Source organism: Pangasianodon hypophthalmus, chromosome 23 (assembly GCF_027358585.1).
Source record: "Pangasianodon hypophthalmus isolate fPanHyp1 chromosome 23, fPanHyp1.pri, whole genome shotgun sequence".
Taxonomy (NCBI): domain Eukaryota; kingdom Metazoa; phylum Chordata; class Actinopteri; order Siluriformes; family Pangasiidae; genus Pangasianodon; species Pangasianodon hypophthalmus.
In genome coordinates this window covers 8,565,406-8,585,281 of record NC_069732.1, presented here as the reverse complement: position 1 = coordinate 8,585,281, position 19,876 = coordinate 8,565,406, and the positions used below count along the sequence as shown (strand labels likewise).

Sequence of the window (19,876 nt, the reverse complement as noted above, 5' to 3'; positions counted from 1 at the left end):
CAGTAAAGCAGTGTTTAGGTCGGGCTAAACTACTGATTGAAAAAAAAACAAACACATTATCTGATATAGATTCCTAATAATCTATTTGTATCAGGTCACATTGCTACTTTATACCCAGCCAATCAGGAAGGTACAGTTGTGCTAGCTCCACCCCCAAGTACCATTAGTTGGTACCATCACCAGTTACCAAAAACCATACAACTGAAAGCTTTGGGACTGGACTGGTGGCCAATGTAACAGCACATTTTCAGTTCTCTGGTGCCAAAATTCCTGGTACTTTAAGCAGTGGAAAAAAGGCATATAAACATTCTCACCTCTGACTGGTGCCAAGGATCAGAAGAGTCTTATTTACATCGATGGCAATGTGTAATACCACCTGCAGTGTGTTTACAAATATGAGACTGACGCAGACACACAACAGTGGATGCACAACAACGATTAGCCTGTTTGTATTTAATATCAAGATGTTTCTGTTCAGTTTGTATGATGAGGAGAAGGAGTGTGTAATCTTACCCACAAAGACTTGACACCCTGGTGCAGAGGATCTGTGCAGACCTCTGTACATCTCACACAGGAAGATTAAATCCGTTTGCACTAGCACTTCCTCCATTGCACAGAAATCCCTGGTGGCTATGTTTATACGCAGACGATCATGCTTGCTCTCCTACATTCGTGCTGTACTCATATGCTACATATATCTCTACATCTCTCCTATCCATCACAACTACAACATGCTGAAGAGATGCTCAATACAAACACCACAACATACTGATTATTATCTGCCAATAGCTAAGTATCCGATTACTCTGTGCACATAATGCAAGCATTAAGGTCCTGTTGATATGTATACAGATATTTTTGACCCTCTATACTCAAAAAGATTTCTGTCCATATGAACAGCAGGTTCCAAAATATCTCCATCCACACGAAAATGCAAAAACAATAGGCACACCAGACCAGTAGGTGGTGATAATACAAAGGAGTAAGAATAAAACAAAGAAATTTCAGTATCAAATAAGAAATTACACACCACAAACTAACCCCCAGCCATTAGAAACAAAGTACCAGTACATTCATAACATAATGCGAATCTGCAACGGGAGTGACATCAATGTTTTCGAAAACATACATTTTTCCCTTCCACAGGAAAAAAAGTTTTTTTCACCTTTGAGGGGGTTTTCAAACCACTTCATTATCAGTGACCCAAAACAATGTTTTTGTGTTAATGGGAAGCCAAAATGCAGAGAAAAAAGCCACGTTTTTCAAAAATATGAAAGATGAGCGCATGAAAGATGAAAGATTTTTCACTTGTAAAATGAAACTGACTTTTTGTATTTGACAATGATTTGTGCAATGTTTTCTTTTATTTGGCTTTTATTTGGTGATTTTTCCATCATTAACTATTAAAGGTGACAAAAACCAAACATTCAGCCTCTAGACAACTGATTGATATAATTAATAACGCTCATGCCTCCGCCTATCCACACAGGTAACAAAATCAAAATCATAACACACTCCAACAAACTGCTTTATTAAAGTACAATAGGCTCCCATCAGATGACCCATTATCTTCTACAATTAAACTAAGCAAGCTCCTTGTTAAGGGTCAGTGCAAAAATGTCACATCACAACATTTTACAACAGCACTTACACAAGCCATGATAACATCTAACGATGATCATAATGGCACAACAAATGAGTGTAGCTTCTTTACGAAAAACGATTCTCAAATGTTTATATTCAATATTTACAAAAACCATACGTATTCAATAAGGAAAAGGAGGGAAACTGCAGGTACAAACATAGATTTTAACATTTAATCAGTGAGTGACAATAGAGTTAAAAGCACTAATCTCTGACCAAACCAACAACATTTAAAAGTGTATGATGTAAGGAACACAGCACTTTGGGATATGCTGTTATGGGAAAAATACTCAACGACAGCATAGTGTTACAGTCAAGGTTAAGAGTGGAGTTCCTCTTACCACCCCAAAGTTCATTATTTTCCTATAGTAGCACAACCCGTAGTGCTTCATTCCTCTTATACCGCAGCAATTTGCCAACGCTAACAATTTTTATACATTTATAGTTACATTTAATGTTGTGCAACATCCATGAAACAAGTTAGTTCCTGTTTTTCTGTATCACTTTCATTATAACAGCTATAAACAGCCTTTTCTTCAGCAGCCTCTCTCAAGAAACCTGTTTACTAACACATCAGCTTTACTAACATAATACACCTTTACTTCTGTTAAAAGTTAAATACAGGTGAATTACTGTACTGCATAAAGTATGACTAAGTCGGAAGCATTAAGTTGCCAGAATAGACGTTGTATTGTACTTTCACATGACTAATTTGAATAAATTATCCTTCACCCTCCACAGATTTGGCAAAATGCTACTTAATAATAATGTCACAAGCTTTACAGTCCTGCCTCTTATTCTTGTATGCCTTGAACAATATTGCAAAGTACTGTATACTTTCACATTTAAATGAACTACATTGCACATCTCTTTATCTTGCTCTGACGGACATGTGTGCTTTTAGCAGCTGCTCTCAGGGTGACATGCACTGTGAAACAAACATGCCTAGGGGTTATAATTTCATTTTTTTTTAATCAAGCAATTCATAAGGCAGTGTGCACGGACACATTTCGTTCATACAAACAGTTTGGGGGCTTCAATCAAATTAAGCATATCATAACTCTATAAAATTAATTGGATTGGAGAGCATGAGGGTTCCATTATTTGATTGGATTAAACACAAGGAAAACATCCCCCACTCTGTGCCCTGCTTCTGTGGTTACTGTACAGCAGCTCACATGCTGCACAGCTACTATATTACACTTCACTAAGGGGAAAAACAGATTTAACACCGGTCACTGATCGCCATGTTCCCTGCTCCTCTGCTCTCTTGAAACAAAGAACCACTTGAAACTTGCAACTAGACGTTTATTTCTCCTCTTGAGGCGAGCCGTGCCCTGTAACGGGTTACAATCTGTGGTTAATCAGCCTTTAAAGGCACTTCAAGGACTGTAGTAAACACCAAGAGCACCTCTGCTGCCTGTCTCAGAACGATCAGTCATCAATCATGAACGAATCTATGCAGGACACCATGCTACATGGACGGCACTCGGCTCTATATCACATAATGCCACAGAAAGCGTAGCTTCATTTGGAGATTCGTTAAATGACATTAGAGAAATGGATAGAAGAAAACCTCCTTTGTCCCGCCTTTGTCCTCAGGGCCCATTCTTATCGGCACATAAAGCCCCTCCCCGCAACAAGTCAACAAGTGGCATTCCCTCAAGCTGAATAGGCCACCATTAGGAATCCTGGCACTGTGCCAAGGACCACAGATTCAACACTTGTCCTGTCTGAAACTTTATTTCACCAACTGCTCAGCAGTGATCTGCCCCACCTGAGGTTCATATCCTCCAAACACACCCTCCTTGTTTGCAGTTCAACTTTTTTGGCCCTCTGAATGGAACATAGCTCTGATAGTCACACTTCAATGCATGGGCTGAACAAATATCTTAGTACTTAACACTAATTTGCTGGCTGAGTCAAGGGGTAACAATGCTGCCTGAAAAATAATACACAAACACCACATTTACTGTACACACTGTGACGATGTCGTCATAAAAATATAAACTTCATCACTCATCTATTTTGGACGCATCACTCATCACCTATATAATCATCTATCATTAAAATTATATTGTATTTTTCTTATTACTATTATTACAGGCCATCCTACCAGATAGCAATAAAATCTCTTTCAGTCATGGACAGATGTACAACAGCTTGTGTTGCTGTCCTGTTTTGCTATAAGCTATTTTTATTTTTAGATTTTCATCATCTGTGTTTTCATGCAACTTCAGAATGAAGCCAACTGACGTCATTAAAGTGAGGTAACTGAAAAAGCTTTGTTTAGATATCAAGTCTAAATGAAGCACCATCTTATCCGGAGTGAATAATGCTTTAGTAAGAATGGATAACTTGCCCATGTTTTTTAGCCATGGTTAATTTATTATAACAGGTGATTAAACCATGGCCACAGTGCATGCAGAATGCAGCAACAATGGATTAGATAGGCCTATCGGGCAATAAAGAAATGTATAAACAGCCGGTCGGGGAGGGAGGGGGAAGGACAGAATGGAGGTTGTCATGAACCAGTACATGCACATGCACACACACGCGCGCGCGCGCATTTTCTCTCTCTCTCTCTCTCTCTCTCTCTCTCTCTCTCTCTCTCTGGCTTCCGCCAGTGTGCAGAATGCTGCAGAGCGGGTTGGTTTCGCCATGCTTATGCACCACAACAGGTCAAAGCAAAACAACGCGCAGCCACCATCACGCCCGTGCTGTAATAACACGGGTTGGTTTAAACACCTATTAGACATTACGCATTAAGCATGCATGTGACATGAACCGTTAACGCGCATTTAATAGCCCCGTGCACTGTAAACAACATGCACTCTCATTGTTTGCGTTCAGCGGAGCCGGTGATGATGAGGAGGATGAGGATGATGATGATGATGATGGTGACCGACATAGCAGCCGGTGGGGTTCAAAACAAAAACAAAAACAAAAACAAGCTCGCCTCTGCAGCACACACACGCACACACACACGCACACACAGACGTATACCCCGTTCCTGAACACACACCTTCAAGCTCGGCTTCCTTGCTCCCTTGACAGCTTCTTCCTCTGTGTGTCCGCTCGGTACCGGCGCGTCTCTGCTCTCGCGCTCTCCCGCCTCCCCCGCCGCCGCTCCCGAGCCGGGCGCGTACACGCGGCTGCCGATCAGTGAGCGCTTGACCAGGCGCCGGGCGTGCATGACTCGATCGATCACGGAGATCTAAAATCTCCAAAAAAAAAAAAAAATACTTCTCTTTACAAATGAAAAACGTCGAAATCAAAAGGACAAGCCTGCAACTCTGCAAATGCGTAACGAGCCCGATAATGCATTTTCAAACATTTCAGGCTCAGTCGCGCGCGTTCCACCGTTAATCAAAAATGCATATTTAATCGCCTAAATAAAGCTAAATGTGCTACGTGGAGGTCGGACACACGGATCTCTTGCTATTCGACCGGCGAGGATCTTTTTTTCTGTCGGGTTGTTTGTTTTCCTCGCGGAGACGCGCACAAAACACGGCACGGCGCGCGCGCCTCGGACGGAACACCTCGTAGAGGTTCAACACCGCAAAACCGGACACTGATTCTATATAAAACCGAGTGAGGACCCCTGAATAAAAACCTTTCACCAAGACATCGAGCAGCCTCCTCAATGCCTGTCGCCTAAATCCGGAATGAATCGAGTGCAACTCCGTTCCGTGCCGGTCTTCCTTCCCCGAGCCCGCAGCCTGTACCGGCGGAGCGCGCGCTGTAAACATGTGCGCTCTCGCGCCGGGATCTGCGCTGCTATTGGCTAGCGGCGTACACGCCTCCGCGTCTTTCCGCTCTCCTCTCTTCCCTGCATCATCTTCCCTTCTGAAAAATGGGCCGCTTTCCAACCAGAACGCGCTCCACAGCCCCCTACCTTATAGCTAGTGTTATTCAAAATCTCATGCCGGGGTACACTGAAAGGTTCCCGGATGTAACCCTGGCATACTGCTTAGGGCGCGTCTCAAACCGCATACATCCATATGACTACTAAATGGTACGCGGTTTTGCATGCAACCACAGAGTAAAAAGAGCTAAAAAAAGGGAGCGCTGTTCAAAACAATGACGAAATGCCGGTGAAGGGAGGGAGAAACCACACTAAGCTCGTACTGGACAGAGAAAGTGAGTATATGGCATGAAATCACTGCAAAATACCTGCAGTGTGTTTCAAAAGGCATACCATTATAAAGTGTCCATACAATAGCTTACTGATAATATAAAGATATGCACGTGTCAGTGTAAACATCAGGCATATCAATATACAGTCAATAGCTTACCGATAATATAAAGATATGCACGTGTTAGTGTAAACATCAGGCATATCAATATACAGTCAATAGCTTACCGATAATATAAAGATATGCACGTGTTAGTGTAAACATCAGGCATATCATTAAACAGTCAACAGCTTACTGATAATATAAAGATATGCACGTGTTAGTGTAAACATCAGGCATATCATTAAACAGTCAATAGCTTAATAATATAAAGATATGCACGTGTTAGTGTAAACATCAGGCATATCATTAAACAGTCAATAGCTTACTGATAATATAAAGATATGCACGTGTCAGTGTAAACATCAGGCACATCATTAAACAGTCAATAGCTTACTGATAATATAAAGATATGCACGTGTTAGTGTAAACATCAGGCATATCATTAAACAGTCAATAGCTTACTGATAATATAAAGATAAAGATATGCACATGTTAGTGTAAACATTTGTCTAATGGTACACATTAGCCAGCAATTTTGGTGATTTATTTGAAAGCCAGCTGTTTTAGAAATCAAAAATCAAGAAAGAAATTCAGACCTACCTCCATTCAGTCTCTACAAAGCCTCCACAATACAGCCATGTGCTGTCTCAGTGCTAGTGCAAGAGGAGGAGCTTTCTGAATTGACAGACATGATTGACAGGCAAATTAATATGCTGCATACTGTATAGTCACAATGTGCATGATGAGGACATATGGGCTTTAGGATTGCTTATGGTTTTAGTCATTCATTCCTTGTCAGTAAGTGCTTTATTCTGGTCAGGGTCACAATGGATCTGGAGCCTAGCTTAGGAAGTCATGGCACAAGTGGGAATCCACCCAGGAAGAGATGCCAGGTATACTCTCATTCATACCTAGAGGCAATTTAGGGTAGCCAGTTCACCTCCTGGTATGTGTTTGTTGGAGGAAACTAGATAACCCAGAGGAAACCCATGCAGACGCCAGGAAATCTTGTGAAACTCTGCACAGACAGAAACCCGAGCTCAAGGCCAAACGGGGAACCCTGGAGCTGTAAGACAACAACACCACTGTTCCACCCTTATGCTTTTAATATTTCTGTGAGCTGTAGACAATATTGTGTGGCAGGATATTCACAGCCTCGGACAGTGTTTATATTTTACGTTACCTCAGCTGTCTATCGATTTGACTGCTGGAATATTGAAGCTGGGGTCGTTCCACACATTTCTGGTTCCTGTGCAGATGGAGTCTCAGTTGGCCCCCTTTCCATCTCTAAAAATGCTTAGTTATTAGTTCAGGTTATTAGTTGTGGGCATTTTCCACTTAGGAGCCCTGAGTAATCAGTTCCACTATTTTCCACCTGCTGTGATGCCCCTGATTACAGTTATTCAGTGATACACTGACACACCTGACACAGACATTTCAACACAGTAATACAAATATATAAATTCACACTATCTGCTAGGTTTGACAATATGGACAGTCCTACAAATATGAAAACACATAATACATATCTACTTGCATTTTGCTGATGACTTTTGACCGCCGGGGTGTGATGATAGGTTTGGATGACAGATGGCCCTATTCTGTGCATGACTTAAGAGTTTGTATTATCCCAGCTGTCTGAGCAAAACGTTTCAATAGGATTTCCATAAGTTACTTTATTGTAACTCTGTTTTATGTAAAGATGTGCCATAATGTTTTCACTTCATCAATGAGATAAAGGTTCATTTGTTTCAGGGCAGCTATGTCGTGATGCATAACACACATAGAGACAAATGTGTGTGTCAGGAATAAATCACATTAATTGTGCCTGGATGATACCAAAACTCATCAAAATCTTCAGAGGTTATGATTCAGGTCACTTTAAAACAATTTGTCGCAAGGTCATGATAGTGGATCATCAAAACGACTGAAACTTGTAACCCTTCTACTAATACAGTACTGTGCAAAAGTCTTGGCTTTTTTTAAGGAGAAACTTTGTTATAGATTTTTATTTTATGACTTCTACATTATTGATTCAGTACAAAAACGTTTTAGATTTCCAAACATTAGTTTTCCAGTACAAAATTAAATGTTACAGAAAAATGTTTGTGTCAGTGAAGAAAGCAGCATATTACATAAGAGACACTTTTCAGACAGAATAAACATAATGAAGGCTGCTGGGTTTTGCTGCAAAAATAAGAAGGAAGTGTGACAGTCAAAGTCTCAAGAAGAACTGTGGCTGCTTCTGCAAGATACTCAGTAACACGTACAGCTCATTTCCTTATAAAATTGCACACATTGTACCTGAGACTACTACTTAAAAAAAAAAAAAAAAAAAGCGAAGGATCATCACACCAAATATTGACTTTGTTTCATTTATTACTGTTTACTGCTCTTTGTAGTATTTTTTAAATATAGAAACATTTAGTTTCATTATTTCTGAAGGCATCTTTGCTCTACAGCATTTCTTTGCATGTGCCTAAGACTTTTGCACAGTACTGTATATTTTCTATTATAATTCATTCCTGAAATAACACATTACACAGACTACCTAAAATATTCTGGAGTCATGCATTGAGTCAGGCCATCTGGCGTCCAAGCCTGTGATCATACACTGATGGTCATCTGCAAAATCTGCATGTAGGTCAGTGTTACATGTGTTGTCATGTTTTGGCATAACAGAAAGGATTGGTATACCTTGAGGACAAAATAGTGAGGATTTAAATATTTTTTTGAGATTGTGTGCAGCGTTTTCTGTGAAAGGCAGAGTCAAAAATGTAATTTACCAGATTTACCTGCACATTGTTTGTATGTAATTCACAGCTCAGTAAAATTAGTAAACAAATGAGATAAATAATATGCATATTAATTATCTGAACATTGTACCTGTGAACAGATCATCTTTTCAAGAAAGTGGCCTTGTGTTCTGTCAGGCCAGTAGTGACTGGAATATGTCATCAGTCATTTATGGAAAGATCCTAACAGCATCAGTATAACAATAGCAACTGTTATATTTAAAATGATTATTCTATTACTGATAGCCTTTGTATGGCCAGGTGGGAGAATGGTTCAGAAAAATAAGAAAATCGTCAAGCTGTTTCTATAGTTCACCTGGTGAGACTCTCAGCATCACTATAAACATATGCACTGTACACACAAAAAGCAAAGCAATATACATACAGTTTGTGGAACAGTGATGGCCTGGGGGGCCAATAGTAATCTTGGTGACCCAAACCCCCCTGGTGAATTTATATCTTCTGGACAATTTTTAGTTCCCTAGGCTCCCAATCCAATTAGAGAATCATTCCTACCTCCTCCCTTCACAGCACCTCTGGAGATAGCATTTGCAAACATGATGCTCTCTAAAAGATGGCAAATAACAAAATTCCCTCTGTGGCAAATCAGTATCCTGGATATAATAAAACATGCAAAAATTAGGGAGAGTCAAGGAATTTCGTTTTCGTAAGCTGATCCTACAACCACAGGATTTTTATAAAATGGTAAAGCCATTCTCTGAATATACTAAAGAGGATGGATTTAGTACATTGGGGAATAAATTGCACTTTTTTGCCCTGCTTTTTGTTCTGTTCGAATGTAATGGAAAACAGCAATGCCTAAAACACATCGCCGCCCACAACATTCAAACAAACACTGAGCAGTAGAATACTGCCATAATAGCACATACTGAAGAATAATGTTGCTGCATTAGTGTAGACATGGTAAAAATTTCTAAAAAGCAATGTAGCTGACTTGTTTTTGCCTTGTGGAAGCCGTGTCTAACTTTGGAAGTGTGCGTCTCATGAAATCACCAAAATGGTTTACCACCTGTGAAACATGCAAAAGATGGTTTTTTTTCTCTTCCGAGAACAGCACCAGAATTTCTATTTGCCATCCTTGCCAATAAGTCTCTTCAAATACAATGGTCCTTTTACTGTGACTGATCTAGAGGGGGTTCTTTATATGCACAGATTTTTTTTTAAATGTAATGAGTACTGATAGACATGGATGTACAAAACACACACAAGCTCTACGATGAGTCCAGCATGACTGCAGTGTTTAATTGGCAAATTACATTTTAAAAAGATTATGATGATACAAAACAAATGCAGTGATATATATTTACAACAACAACAAAAAAAAAACACTCAATTCACTATGACCCAAATAACAATATTATATTAAGATATTAAATAATGGATGTACCTTCACAATACAGAGCTTGTACCAAGAAAATGTACCAACATTTTCACCAAACAGGACCCACCCACATTCACACCATATGCCACGGGACCCTCTTACAAAGTCAGCATCCTTTTTTATATTCTATAAACTTGCACAAATTCCTTTTAAACAACCACAGCACTTAAAAATTCCACACAGACTCCTGTGCTTTACAATTCCTCAGAAAGAGATACATAATTAAAGCCTTCATTGAGAGAGGAGAGAGCTCAGGCACATTATTGAAGTGGTATGTAAAATCGTACAATATGTTAAAAGTTATGAATAAAGTTAGAAGTATTTACAAGTGTCTCTTGGCATGTCATGGTCACACATACACTGTCTGTTGTACTTTATATTTCTTGAAAAGCACTTCATATTTGAAGTTTGTACATGGTAGTAATAGTGCCATGGTGAGTACCTTTTGTGCTTTACAAATATATGACTCTGTACCTACTATAGGCTATGAGAATGCAATTTATATGATTGATCAATATTTAATTAATGAACATAATTCATTTCGACACACAGGTAACCAGGTGCTTTTAACATTAAAATACTCTTCACATCACAATAATTTAGAAAATTCCTACATCAGCAATAGATATGCTTTTTTTTCCTCTGATTGTTAGCATTATGAATTGATGTAGTAGGACTGTACGTACCACAGGAGATGATTTTTATCAACATGACCCAGAGGTGCCAACATGCTAACAAGAAAAAAGCAATTTTACCACTAAAACCATAACATATGTAAGTAATATTGTTAAACTGTACTGAACAGCACATTCTATCCTATGCTTTTACCAACAAAAGAGATGACAGCCCCACCCTCATCTACTGCTTCAAAAAAGCCGGACTTTCAGAAATTCACAGGTCAGAGTTCATCAGGATAAAGTTTTGCACGAAAGCGAATGTATCTCATATACAGCGTCCTTTCCCCTTCAGTGAACTGCCTTTTCCACTGAGCGAATCTCATTCTCGTGCTTTATCTATGTATCTTTATCTTTTTTCCATAGCAAGGGGTCAAATATTGTAAATTATACAGCTAAATTGTACATGTTGGCATTTCTGTATAATCAGCTTATCTTACTATAAGCTCCTGATTATGACTGCGAATGCATGTTGTGCATATTTCTTGCATCTTGATCGCTGATTCAAAAGCTGCGTAGTAATTAAATATATGCATTTTGCTACAGCGGTGTTGCTGGTTGTCTGTTCTAAGTGTCAAGCATCATAATGAGAGCACTGCGGTGACTATAAATTATGGCACCCAAATATTCACATCACCATACTGTACATACACCCTCTTTCTTTCCTTAAGATGATTGTTGCACTATATCTGAATCCCCCTGAAACTAACCAGAAGTCTCTATAACATAATAACAAGAATTTATTTTTTAAGAGAATTTCATTCATTGGTTCATCTTTAGTAACTGCTTTATCCTGGTCAGGGTTAGGGTGGGTCCGGAGCCTATTCCAGGGACACTGGTTGTTAGGCGGAAATATAACCTTGATGGGACGCCAGTCAATCACAGGTGGGATGACTGGCATGCACTCACTCATTGATAGCTGGGGCAATTTATCTTAGCCAATCCACCAATTGGCGTGCTTTTATTGATGGTGGAGGAAACCGGAGAACCCGGAGGAAACCTACACGTACACAGGGAGAGTATGCATAGCCTCGCACAGACAGTAACCCGAGCTCAGGATTGAACCAGGGACGCTGGAGCTGTCGTGAGGCAATGCACCATTACATTTAAATGCCATTACAAATCTGAATTGTTTTTTCTAAACCTTTACACCATAAGCACAAGTGACCCCATATTTATTTCATTTACTGGAGTGCCAACATTCTGAGTAAATAAGTGCTAATCTAAGTCCGTCTGAGCCACTGCTACGTCACTCAGATTTGCTGAAGTGCCGTGTGACTCTCAGTCAGAGACGGGACGTCTCACTATTCAGCCCCAGCTCTCCAACATTTGCGTAGTCAGGCTCCACAAGCCCGTTATCCTGCTGGCCTTCATCCTCTACGCTCTTCGCGATCTTGATGGTCTCGTACCCGTGGTCTGTGTTCTCCGCAGGCTGCTCGGCAGGGGGTGAGGGATACATGTCTCTCACCGTAGCGTACAGCTCGCTGGAGCTCGACTCCACCACCATGCCTCTGATCTCGCTGATGCTGCTGTAGTCGTGTTCTTTCTCCTCCTCCATCGCTGGCTTATCTACAGTGTAGTACATGGCCGATAACTGCAGGGAGGCAGGAAAGGAAAATAAGCAGTCTGATTCTACAGTGAAGCAATTTGAATTTAATCTGAATTTAAAAATCTGAATTATTTCATTTAATACCATCAACATCTGGTTCTAATTCACTGTAAATTCTGTGTATTTGGTCAGCATGAGAACTGAAATGGAATAATGTGGATAATTAACCAGTATGGTTGAGAAAGATTTGCTCTGAGGTATCTGTAAATTGTTCCCACAATTGTGTTTGTATGTAAGAGTTATTACAGATTACAGCCCAGAGTAGGCATACAATTTTCTTTAAATAACTCCAATATGTGATTTTTATGTCTGTGCATTTGAATTTATTCCCAGCTATTTAATATTCATCTTTTCTTGTTTTTTTTTTTTTTTTTTTTTTTACTGTATGATCTACACTATATGGCCAAAAGTTTGTGGATGCCTGACCATCACACCCATATGCAGGCCTTCCCTAAACTGTTGCCACTAAGATGGAAGCAATTGTATAGGATGTCTTTGTTTGCTGTAGCATTACAATTTCCCGTCCCTGGAACTAAGAGGCTCAAACTTGTTCCAGCATGACAATGCCCCTGTGCACAAAGTGAGCTCCATGAAGACCTGGTTTGTCAAGGCTGGATTGGAAGAACTTGAGTGGCCTGCACAGAGCTCTGACCTTAACCCCTCTGAACACCTTTGGGATGAACTTCACCCCAGGCCTCCTCACCCAATGTCAGTGCCTGACCTCACTAATGCTCTTGTGACTGAATCAATGACTGTATACAGTATATACAGTAATTGGGCTGAATGGACAAATCCCCCCAGCCAAGCTCCAAAATCTAGTGGAAAGCCTTCCCAGAAGAGTGGAGATTATTATAACAGCAAATGGGGGACTATATCTTGAATGAGATGTTCAAAAAGCACATATAAGTGTGACGGTCAGATGTCCACAAACTTTTGGCCATATGGTGCAAGACAATGAGATTTATAGCTGAGTTTATACAGCTATAAATAAGACAAACTGTTTTACTGTGGGATGTTATCATTTTTGTACAGCACCACTGACTCGGAATGGACAAGATGTCTGTTTTGAATTTGACACCAGGAGAATAAAATCAAATAAAATGAAAAATCTCTGTAAATCTTTGAAAACTCTTTCTGACCTAATGTCTCTAGTCCTGTAGCTAGTCTCTGGTCCAATGAGTGTCTTTAAATAATTTACATAAAAGGATGTGATTGGATAAACAGCAACAGAAGATATGCTACAGAAGCCATGATGGTTCATGTTTAGAAATCTGGAGTTACTGAACTGCGGCCAGTATTTTTCATACGTTTATTGGTTCTGCTACAGTATTTTTCCTTCGTACTCGGTTTCGTCCTCTGAAATACTTTGCTTGGCTGCATTTGGACTACAGAAAATCAGTCGATGACCCATTTCGTAGAAAAACTATGATTCACAATATTATCCTGTAGTAGATCTCTTTATGCAGAGCCTCTGTTTATATTTCTGGACCAGAATTTAGCTCCGCCCCCAGCTAGGACAGCACTGTTTAAAACACACTCACGCTCAGGTGGAAAAGAGATGGGTGATCTGTTATCATCAATATCACAACTTTCCATTCTAACCCGATTAAAGTGAAAAGTCGCATCTCATTTGCTAGTTCACAGCATGAAATGGATGGAGTTCCTTTCTTGGCAACAGATATGGTATATTTACAAAGCGGATCGATACACGAGTCATTAATTAAGATACCAAGTCCTGCAGTCAGTCAGTACTGAACACCTCGGTCATCTGGGAGGAAGACCATTGTATAAGGTAGTGATTTTTCTTGCAGGAAATTTGTGGTTAAGTTTTCAACATGCTGAGTTTATTTCTATCTTCTCAGGTTTAATGTGGAAATATACAAAATTTAATTTATGTGAAGATGTGATTTAACCACTTTACCTCTGTAAACATTTTGATATGCACAAGCTTAGAAATATTGTTGCTTTAATATTGGTTTAACAATCAAACCAGTATATTTAATAGCATATGCTTAGCTGTGTCAAAGAAGGGACTCAACATTATTTGACAGACAGATGACAGATGGGACATTTACAATGATAGACTGCTGAAGAGGTTAAGAGCCCTGTGGCATCAGATGCTACATTCAGTCATGTCAATAAATGAACATAATCATCTGCCTTATGAATGCATACACATATACAGTGACAGTGATGTGTGCTCTAACAATGCAAGCCGTTCCTTTTAGCAGCACACTGCCGTATTGACATCATGACTTTATGTCTGAGTGCATTACAGCAGCAGGCTGAAAAGTGCTTCAAGCTCTTGTCTTCAACACAGAGTTTACCCTGTCATCCTGTTCATGTCAGCAAGTCACACTCTTTATGCTTCAACTCATATTATTCAGTATTTCCAGACACGCACAGTCCTTAAAAATTACTGACATGATGGATTTGGACAGGATTAAAAACCCAGAGGTACTTCCATTACCCCACCTCCCATTGTAAAACTAGTCCAATCTGAATAAGGCTATAGACAGCATAAATTCTTCTGCTCTCTGGATAGCATTCCTCTTCCTTGTTGACCAGTGCATCACTAGCTGATCACTGCCATCAGTTAGCTTGTATAAATAAAAGGGCAGCTAGTTCAGACTGGTAGCTACTGTGCAGTAAAAGAGAAGCAACTATTGAACGGGTATTTTCACCAACTAAACGGGAAGTAAAAAAGTCTAGGGTATAAATAAATTCATTAAAAAAAGAAACACTCCACAGCTTTGTGACTGTTATCTTAGTGGTTACACTGGTTCAACAGTCATGTTATAGTAAATATCCGACAGATGGGTGCACCTGCCCAGTGTGACACAACACCCACAAAGCAAGCCTTGATGAGGTCTTTCACAGAGTTGTATTTGTATCAAAAACAAAACAAGAACATCCCTTTACATGCTGATTACCTGTTGAGCCGTGCCTCATTAAGATGTGCTCCTGCTGGCACAGCACACAGCTGTGTGCTAAAAAATACCACATACTGCCATGATGGACCCATAATTAACTTAACCTAAAATTGTTGCTGTTGGATGTGTATGGATGGGGGTGGGGGTAGTATGTATGTGTACACAGCACATGTGATGTGTGATAGTACATGTGTGTGTCCCACTGCTACCTGACTCATCTATCAAGAAGTCAAGCTGTTACTTTGACAGTGGACACCTGGAGCATACTGTGCTTACTGAAGTGCAGAGCTCTCTCTCTCTCTCTCTCTCTCTCTCTCTCTCTGTCTCACACACACACACAGACACACCATCATGCCAGCTGTTTCCTAACCCCTGGTGTGTGTAGACTTGCATTTAGCCTCACACTCACCTCTCTGGGGTAAATAATGAGTTCTGAATGGAGTTTATCATCTTTGATATAGAACAGCTGCTTTTCATTCAAAGATGCAGTAGCAAACTGGGAGTTCACGGTCTAGGTATTGAATATATTCCACGTAGCTAGGAAAATAATTTGAAATTGAGTAAATCATAAATTACGGGGCCTTAACATGCGACCTCCCTAAAATAATTAGATAGCAGATTCTCATAAATAAGGCTAGTTAAAACTTGTGATAAGCAACCAACCCTTTTACATTCCTGTGTTCTCCATTGACACTAAATCTGCCATCCTTCCTCTGCACTTTGATAGATTTAATTTCTGTTTTATTACACATGCTAATGCAGCTAGCCATTTATTTGACCACCTTTGTAAAGCACTCCACACTGATGTGGCGATTGACTGTACCTAAAAATATGGCTGTGTAAATTAGGCCAGATTAAATTGCATTTTGTTTTTCCATTGTGTTTAGAGTAATATTAATCTACAGAATCCTAATGTTAAAATACAGAAGGCCTGAAGTGGCATTTTTCCAAATGCAAAATTCTAATGTGATTGGTTAAACCCATTGTCACACGCTAATCATTTATTGTTGGGCGTTAGAAACAGTCCAAACCAAATGGTTAGCTAACGTGAGTGTAGTCACCTTGGCAACCCGAAAGAAAAAAAACATCAATTTTGCTTTATATATATTAATATAATATATATAGTATATGGTATATAATATAAATATATTAATGACATTTTAAATAACACTCACATTTGTATGTTTTGTGTTTCTACGGATGGACGTGTTAAAAAAGACTGATCATTTGTGCTATTATTTAACTATATATATATATATATATATATACATATATACACACACACACACACACACACACACATATATGTAAATAAACAGTAAAAGTATAGTGACTTGATTAAATAAATAAATATATTTTTTTAGATTTTTTTGAGGCATATGTAATTTTCAGAAGGCCTAGAAGTCCCTAAACTCATTTTACACCGGAAGTGAAGCATCACACACCAAACTGCTCTGCGACACTTTTTTTGTGTACTGGGTGCAGCATGTGAATATGCAGGGAGTTGACTAGTGATTTTTTTTTTCTTTCTCACACTGGTATAGTAATTGTAGCATGTAAATATGTAATGTTCTAACCATCAGATCATTGCATTAATACTGTATATTATCACAGATTTCAGCTGAAATATAGCCCATATACTGTTTGATTATGGGCATTGCCCTCTGCCATGACACATGGTTAAATCCGCAGAGTATTGAGTGTTATATTTTCATTTAGGATGTCATCTGTACATGAGACATTTGAGATATTGATATAGATACTAAATACATTTTTTTCCATACAATCTGTGAATCTGTATGAAGCTCTGTGGCTAGACTGTACTCTAACTAAGCACAAAGAGAAATAATTCAGATGCTAGAAGGCTCCAAATGAGTTAGACAACATCTGGTGATTGTTACATTCTCAGGAGATTAATAGATCCCCAAGACACATACACTCAGTTTGACAGATGAGACAAATCACCAGTGGCCTACTCAGAGCTGAGGTACATACAGAGTTAGACGGGTCGACCCTAAACCAAGGCCATATGGGTACTGGGGGAGGGAAAACAGGAGTGTGAGATGGTGGGTGACAATAAATTGCTGACTTTAGATTTGAGGGCTGCAGGTGGCCTGGATGTGCACAGGGAGAGGGCAAACCTGGCTGCTGTACACACCTCATCTTCATTACAGATGAGCTAATTGGCTGTAGGACCCAAGTCAAAGGAAGCAGAGATGCAGACAGAGAGGACAAAAGGAAGATGTGAGTAGAGGGGTGTGTGTGTGTGTGTGTGTGTGTGTATGTGTGGAGGTATGGAGCTCACACTGTGAGCAAACGGCGGCTCAGCCTGCAGGCGCAGCATGAGCTGTCCATTCTCCTCCACAGATGGCTTCATTTGTATGCTATGGCTGCACAGCCACCCAGAGCAACCCACCTAAAAGATCATAATTAAGCAGGAGTCGCTGGCTATTGTTCCCCTCCTGTGTCTAAATTTAGCTCTTCCCATTGCAGAGAGAAAGGGACGGCTAGCTTTAGGAGACACAAACTTTATAACCTTTAGGATGGAGATTAGTGACGACCACTAGAATTCAAATAGGACTTGTTTTAAAACCACTTAATAGATTTAATAAAGTATTAATGAAAATTCTTAAATTGTTTTCTTTGGCATGACAGAAACCAGCCTGACAGCTTGCTATCCCGGGATGATTTTTCCACCGCTTACTGAGTCCAAATTACAGTGAAATGGTTACTTTAGTTTCACTTGCTGTTTAGTTTGGCTCAGTTACACTAAACATAATTAAACAAACCAAATGACATTATAACACTGGCTGAGACGTGTGTGAAGGGGCGGGGCTGAAAACGTACTCACAAAAATAATTTGTTCAGTGGTCAGAAAGGAAAAGTGTAAACAATCCTCTGGCAAGTGCATGTAGAAATTCAAGAAATCAGCCAAGCACAGTGAAACTGAGCCAGTGCTAAATAAATAACACCCAAAGCAAGCCAAGGGTGCCAATACTTTAATCTTAATATGAATAGAGAGAATGGTGAGTGCAACTTTTGTTAGACATTAAAATATAACAAATATGACTGTCGTCTATTAAGGCTATATTTAATTTATGTGTCTGTCACAGGAATTATAAAGGGCATGCTACTGGCCATGCAGTGTAGAACTGTGTAGGATCTACAATGCAATTATGTTATATTCTACGCAGTCAGCACACATAGTAATTAGGAAGACATTTGGGATTCAGCTGAAGAGTTTTGCTGTTTGTAAATTTAAAAAAAAAAAATAATTATGATATTGACTCCTTGTGAGTCAATTCTTTGTTTAACAAAGCAGCAATTTTAGCTTTTTTATGATTTATGCACTATCAGCTCTTAGTGTAGCCCTTTGGTAATGCTTTATTCTATGGCTATGTAAAAGTACAAGCTCATTCATATTCAGAAATATTTTCAAATACACCAAGATATTAATTCATTTAATCAGCTTCCTCATTTTTACTAATTATCCTAAGAGGGAAATTTTGCTGGTAACTAATTTGACACAGACTGTTTAAATATCAAGTAATTGATTACTCATTTGTGATCAACTACAAAATGACTTTATAGAAATTGCCCTTTTCAGATACTTTTACTTCAGATATTTACTAAGAATGCAGCTTTTTTTTGTGGGTCTCTCTTTTGGAAGTAAGCATCAAAACACTGAGAATTCAGAACTCTCTTATGTTCTCCTCACCTCTCCATTCTTCAGGGTAGTGATGTTTTGGTTATCATTCTCATCCAGCACTTTATCAGGTATAGGTGGCGGATTGTCCTCTTCAGGTTGCTCTACAGCTGAGCGCTGGGCCTCGGCTTCTACGCTGTAGCGGCTCTTCTTCTTCAGGTCGATGGAGGCATACTCAGCGCCGTCGGCCAGCGGGCACAGGTCAGGCGTGCCAGGGCTGGGGCTCAGGTGCCCATTGGGCTGCTCAGTCGGAGGCTCGTCAGGGGTCAGTGTGCCATTAGAGAGGCATGCCTCCTTTAGCTCTTTTACCGTCTCATAGGGTGAGTCTTCTACAGCATCATGTGAGGCTCCGTCCTTCAGCACCTCGTACGTGCCGTCCCCAGTGACTCTGCATTCTTCAGAGGCTTCAGCCGCTACCCGCAGACTGTTGGCGCAGGGAATGCTGGGCAACTCGCGGTCCTGGGGGCATTTAGAAGAGCGATGCTCTGACTGGATGGACATTTCTTCTGAAGGGTGTGGGCTTGTGTCCACGGTGTCTGTGAGGACTAACACAGAGACGAGCAGAGACAATGAGGAGTGCAGCTGATTCAGTATCATCCTTATGTTTAACTTACGACAAAGAGAGGCGAGATGTGCCAGTATTAAATCAAATAATTGCCTAACCTTTAATCCCAATTAACACATTAGGTAATTTTTCCCCATACCTGTTTCTTTAGCAGTATTTTTAAAGGAAAAAGAAACAAATCATGACTTTAGTATAAGGTTGTATTTGGGTTAAGAATGAATGGGAGCTAAAACCTTATAATACTAATGTCACAAATGCTGGCAGTCAGTAAACACTATAGCAACATCATGCATCATCAAATCCACCA

The 19,876-nt window shown here is 39.7% G+C and overlaps 2 protein-coding genes across 5 annotated transcripts in view; both read right to left on the bottom strand.

Moving 5' to 3' along the window:
• znf704 (zinc finger protein 704) overlaps positions 1 to 5,675 on the bottom strand; it is a 60,651-nt gene extending 54,976 nt beyond the window's left edge. Inside the window, exon 1 of one of the 2 annotated variants that reach the window (XM_026929698.3) lies at positions 4,670 to 5,675. In XM_026929698.3, the coding sequence (XP_026785499.1) occupies positions 4,670 to 4,840 (171 nt within the window). In that variant the 5' untranslated portion in view covers positions 4,841 to 5,675. The remainder of the gene's footprint in view (positions 1 to 4,669) is intronic. The other variant, XM_026929697.3, reaches the window with a different exon arrangement.
• Positions 5,676 to 9,783: 4,108 nt separating this feature from the next.
• The window catches only part of pag1 (phosphoprotein membrane anchor with glycosphingolipid microdomains 1), a 46,637-nt gene continuing 36,544 nt past the window's right edge, over positions 9,784 to 19,876 (bottom strand). For 2 of the 3 annotated variants that reach the window (XM_026929702.3, XM_026929700.3), the window contains 2 exons: positions 19,017 to 19,549; positions 9,784 to 12,350 (listed from right to left, as the gene is read on the bottom strand). In XM_026929702.3, the coding sequence (XP_026785503.3) occupies positions 12,042 to 12,350; positions 19,017 to 19,549 (842 nt within the window). In that variant the 3' untranslated portion in view covers positions 9,784 to 12,041. The remainder of the gene's footprint in view (positions 12,351 to 19,016; positions 19,550 to 19,876) is intronic. The other variant, XM_026929699.3, reaches the window with a different exon arrangement.